The sequence below is a fragment of the Nannobrachium achirus genome (assembly GCF_963921795.1).
Source record: "Nannobrachium achirus genome assembly, chromosome: 13".
In the NCBI taxonomy this organism is placed as follows: domain Eukaryota; kingdom Metazoa; phylum Chordata; class Actinopteri; order Myctophiformes; family Myctophidae; genus Nannobrachium; species Nannobrachium achirus.
The window spans coordinates 42,940,989-42,946,762 of NC_137833.1; the positions used below are offsets into that span (position 1 = coordinate 42,940,989).

At 41.7% G+C, this 5,774-nt stretch overlaps 1 protein-coding gene across 1 annotated transcript in view; it reads left to right on the forward strand.

The window, feature by feature from the left end:
* Window positions 1–563: 563 nt before the first annotated feature.
* The window catches only part of spef1 (sperm flagellar 1), a gene marked incomplete at both ends in the record, with an annotated part of 6,948 nt that continues 1,737 nt past the window's right edge, over window positions 564–5,774 (forward strand). The window contains 5 exons of the mRNA XM_080740740.1: window positions 564–672; window positions 796–907; window positions 1,816–1,957; window positions 2,903–2,910; window positions 5,771–5,774. The exon at window positions 5,771–5,774 is cut by the window's right edge and continues 93 nt beyond it. Of these exons, the coding sequence (XP_080596866.1) occupies window positions 564–672; window positions 796–907; window positions 1,816–1,957; window positions 2,903–2,910; window positions 5,771–5,774 (375 nt within the window). The remainder of the gene's footprint in view (window positions 673–795; window positions 908–1,815; window positions 1,958–2,902; window positions 2,911–5,770) is intronic.

A 5,774-nucleotide genomic window follows, 5' to 3' on the forward strand; every position in this document is an offset into this window, starting at 1 on the left:
GGATTGCCTTCAAACCATTTGGGAATTACTTTACTGTATGCTTGACCTTACTGTGATTACTATTACTATTTTTTTCAATGAATGTTGATATCATGAGTATTTGACTGTATGTAGATCTTTGAGATATTGTATTAAATGAATGTAATCATGATGTAACCTACCAGAATCATATCAAATGACCATAATGGCCTTACGCCACAAATTATAGTTTTCTCAATTTTGTATGCTGACAATTAACTTGAAAAGTTGATTGAGGTTTTATTGTCTGTAAGTCACATGGCAGCAATAAAACAACATTTTCACCCCCCAAAATTGTATTGGATCTTCATTTATTTATTTTCTTACCTCCAAACTGTTTATTACCTGTAACCCTTCAAGTAGGCGACAATAATTGGTCGAATTATCCTGTATTTTGTCCCTTCACGAGTTGCCATTGTTCACTGGTTGCATAGCAACGGAGAAAACAACCTGTTTGCAAGCTATAGCTAGCAAGCGCTTGTCAACAGGTTGGATCCGTGTTCAAACTGTACGCCTACGGCCTACCAGATATGGCATTGTGAAAAATGGACCAAGAATTGAACGAAGAGACATTGCAGGATTTGTACGCATGGATAGATAAAATACCATTGTCCCGTCCGAAAAGACACATCACAAGAGACTTCGCCGATGGGGGTACGTTCATGGCTTGGCCAGCAGCGGATGCTGTTGTAGTTTGACAGACTGACAGTCGTCATTTTTGTAATAATAATTAGTCACTATCTTGACCCTACAATATGTCTGTTGACCCGTTTCTAGTAATGGCTGCAGAACTTGTTAAGCACTTCTTCCCTAAGTTGGTTGAGCTGCACAACTACAGTCCTGCAAGCTCTACGCAGCAGAAGCTGAGTAACTGGAACATTCTCAACAGGTAGGCTATAATAGATGTGTCTTTATGAACACTTTCTGCTGGTAGCATGATGGCTGGTAACTTCCAGTAAAATGTCTTTAATGAAAACTAGGCAGTCCAATTGTCAATATAAATTTTAGTATGTTCTTGTACAGTACAACTAAGTCTTAGCCTATATTCAAATTCTAAGAACCCCACTCCTTGAGGGGGTCCTTGAGGGTGTCTGAAGCAAAATTAACTACTTTGACACTATTTCTATTAGCCTACTATTTGACACTATATAGACTACTTCTGCTATTCAAAAATGGCCCAGGCCTACTGTTTTTTGAGGGGGAAAATAAACAACACAACTGTAATGGGGGTGCTTGGCAGTGGCACACAATCTTTTCAGAAGGGGGTCCATGGCCAAAAATATATATTAATTTGGAGGTCCTGAAAAAGTTTGAGCCTCAGCAATAGGCTGTGAGAACTGGTTTAAACACACCCACTCATCGTCTCCCTGGACACAGTCCTGGAATATAGCCAGCTATAGATTTATGGATTGAATTGTCACTGTAAACAGCTTGTGTCCCATGGTAGTATGATATCGCACATCTGCATGGACTGCTACAACTCTCAGTTCTTTTAAATAAAAGCTGAAGACCTTTCTGTTTGCTGTTTATTGAGCCTTTTGATGAATGGCTAGTACTGCAATGTAACTTTTTAATTCTCACATTTTATCTTTTTTTTTGGTATATATATATATATATTCTTAACCACTTAACTCTGGCACCCCTATAGGCATGGTATAAGATTTTCTAATTGTCAAACATATCCCAAAATGTTCAAAAATCATGAAAATTAAATATCACATTTACAAACAGCCTGACTCTACTGTATAACATGTTTTGTTGACTGCAAACAGCTTTACTTGTGTGCTCTCTGTGAAGGAAGGTGTTGGCCAATCTTAACTTCCATGTGACTGAAGACACAGTGAAGAAGATTGTTCTGAGCTCCCCGGGAGCCATAGAGCCTGTACTGTGCAACCTCCGAGACAAGATAGACAAGAAGCTGGACAACACTGGAGGCAATGTACTGCTGTGTGCGTGTGGTGTGCTTGTGCATGTACTGTGCTGTGCATGTGCGTGCGTGTCAGTTTATATGCTATATCTCAGGGGTTCTCAAACTTCTTTAGGCCGTGACCCCCAAAATAAACATATATGAACTGGGGACCCCAACCCTGACAAGCACTTGGAATTGTAGGTATTACATTTAATGTGACTCAGTTCCACAGATAAATATTGTGAAAATAGCAGATCTACATGCTCACAACGCCTCACACTGCGAGGTGTTGTGAGCATGTAGATTTGCTATTTTCACAATGTTCACCTCTTGCTTACTTCATATTTGACAGTTTGGCCAGTTTTTTTACATTAAGCTAATCATCTGGGGACCCCACAAAATAATTTGGGGACGTCCCGACCCCCAAGTTTGAGAACCACTGCATATCTAATTGCAAAAGAAATATTAACTTGCTCAAGTCTTCTTTCTTGTACACATGCACTGTTTCTTCACTACATAGCAACAATTCTACCTTCATACAAAAAGGTTAAACATAAAAAATCTCTTTGGGTTACAGGATCTTGAGTATTACAGCACCAGGAATGAGGGAAAACATCCTACCGGTACAGTATAATAGCATTATTTACTATATATAGCCTACTTTGTTTTTTGTTTTTGCAGATACTTGGTTTGCAGGTAGATTTTTACAGGGCCATGTCTGACCTTGTCTCTTGACATAGGGAACTGGTGAAACATTCCTCAAGGCTAACAGGACCAATGAAATAGGGAAATCAGAGTGATTGCTTAATATAGGACTGCTGATTCGACAATGACTCGGACATGACTACTGTGTGGTGCTTATATCCTAGGTGTTAGTGTCATGTGTGGAATGCGTTATAGCTGACACACTTGGAGTCGGTAAAAGCGAGAAAAGCCATGAAATCCCAAGATCTGCGTTTTTTTTTTTTGCCGCAGCAGGGGAGGTGAGAGTAATATTAGAATTTTCTTTTTAACAGTGCCACATGTTCCTCTCAGCTGACACCAAGTCAGCATGATGGCATTATTTGCCTCTGAGCTATTCAAGTGAGAGGGGACCTGGTGACTTCTGTGGGAGCAACAAGAGCCGCTGCTCCAGTAACCCACTAAATTCTGGCACTCGGAAATGAAATCTTGGTCTTCTGAAGAAGCAGTTTCCTGCCTGGCCCGATGCCAACAACTTGGGATCGAGGCTTTGGTCTGCAACACATGGTTTACTTTGAGTTCATGCTCAAGCAGAGACTTCACTGACACCCCCCACCCACACACATTTCGTCACTGTTGGGCAGAAACCTTCTATCTCTAAGTTTCACATTTGTTTTTTCGTCAGTTTAAGCCCTGCTTCATCATACAAGACTGTCGCACAGAAGTAGTGAAAATAGTCGATCTACAAGCATACAAAAATCTATTTTTAAAATGATTTAAAAAAGGAGCGGTTTTGGACACCAGACAGCGACTATTTGTATTACTATACTTGTGAGGAGAAATGTACGTTAGCAATTTTTATTTTACCATTTTTGGGGCACAACTAACTGCAGCACATTGTGAGCAGCAATGTACAGTGAGCAACACCAGCGAACAACTACTTAAATCAGGCATAACTCTAACCATAACCCCCTAAAAGAACCTCTAAATGCCTACCACAACCTGAAAACAACAATTGACCATATTCACCTGGCGGCCATGTTTGAAATTTGCTTTGAAAACTGTACCTACATAGGGTGGCATTTCATTGACTTAATGGTAAGATGGCCGCCGTGTGAATATGGTCAATTGATCTTGTGACTTGCAAGAAAATGTCTATTTCTTAGATATTGTATTTTTGGCCATCACAAGTCCAGTAAAACACACACACACACACACACACACACACACACACACACACACACACACACACACACACACACACACACACACACACACACACACACACACACACACACACACACACACACACACACACACACACACACACACACTGGATGTTTAACAGCATCAGATAGGGCAGTGGTTCCCAAACCTTTTTGGTCGGGACCCAAACTAGTGAAAACAGCAGACCTACAAGCTCACAACGTGTCGCTTCGCACCGCATGGTAATCTTGTAGATCTGCTATTTTCACGACATGTCAAACATTTGTTTTCTAATTTATGGAATTTCTTGGATTTTTCATAAATGTTTAAATTAAATTACTTATTGCTTTTTTTTAATGCAAATCTTAGCTTTTGGGGAATGTTTTTAGAAAATGTTTTGAAATAATAATAAAACCAAGAATTAAGGGACCCATAAAGATTTGTCGGCGACCCACAAACGGGTCCCGACTCAGTGTGAGATAGGTGAGGTGAGCTAGTGAGATATAGGGGAGGCAGGCAGACAATGTGTCGACAGGACCTTTAGGGAGGGAACCAGGGACGTTTCCCACACCTCATCTCCTGTGCCTCTGACCTCAACCCATTGCCCTCTCTTTCCTCTTTGTCCTTAGCCGTCTACACCCTCAACACTCACCACCACCCACACACACACATATCAACCCCTAACATCACCAGATGGTCTTTATCAGTGGCACTGAGCTCAGCACTGCTAGACTTCAAAGCCTCGGTTCTCCTTTCCACGACGTCTGGTTGTGTTAGCTGCTTATCATGTGTATCTATCTGCCCCTGTGACCTCTTTGTGTTTGTAAAATAGAAGCTAATAGGACGGATACCTGCAGGTCGTCTAAACCCGGCCTGGTTTAAGTTGGGTGTTAAAGCCATTGACCGTTCACCATGTTCACACGGCTGCCATTTTGCTCTTACTTCAGACCCAGGGGGTCGGGGGTCCCCACCATGCCCCATCTGAAGTTTCAAATGTGTACTTTTTTGGTAAAGCAAAGCCCTGGTTCATCATACAAGACCGTCGCACAAAACTAGTGAAAACAGCCGATCTACAAGCACACAATGCCTCGCATCATACTATATTGTTCAGATGATAAATACAAAACGAACGGTTTTGGACATCCAAGGTTTCCACCCGACAACGACGAATCAACGATATGATCAGTGAAGCTATGGACAGACACTCCTAATGAAAAACAAACAACATGGAGAACTAACAGTATGACCACATTAGTGGAGTCAGGGACGTGCTGGGCCCCTGATTCAGCCCGGGAAAAAGAGTTGAGTTATATTTCGTCGTTGTCGGGTGGAAACCTTATATGTCCAAAACCGTTTGTTTTGTATTTATCATTTTAAAAATGATTTAAACTAGTGAGAACAGCCGATCTACAAGCACACAACGCCTCGCACAGCGAGGCGTTGTGTGCTTGTAGATCTGCTGTTTTCACTACTTTTGTGCAACGGCCTTGTATGATGAAGCAGGGCTTTGCTTTGTGAAAAAATGTATGCATTTGAAACTTGGAGATACAAGGTTTCTGTCCGACAGTTACGATTTACTTTGTTGGCCGCACAGCCCCCAAAATGGAACGAAGGCCGACATTTTATTTTTATTTTTTTCCTAATGGCCGCTCGGGAGTTGTCCCGTTCGGGAGTTGTCCCGCTTTTCCCAATGGCCAGCACGTCCCTGAGTAGAGTTGTGATGGCAAAGGTGTTCTTCTTCTGTCTTAAACCCAGAACTGCGTCGGGTTGAGGCCCGGATTCAGCCTCAGCTGAAAGAGGGGGGAGAGAGGAAAAAGGACCAAACGATAACAGAAAAAAGCAGGTATTTGTCAAACAATGATCTTGTTCATCCCATTGCTATGAATTGAAATCGAGACATGCCCAAAATAGGGTAAACAGGTTGAAATAAAATGTTTCTGTGGTTTTACTGTACAGCGCC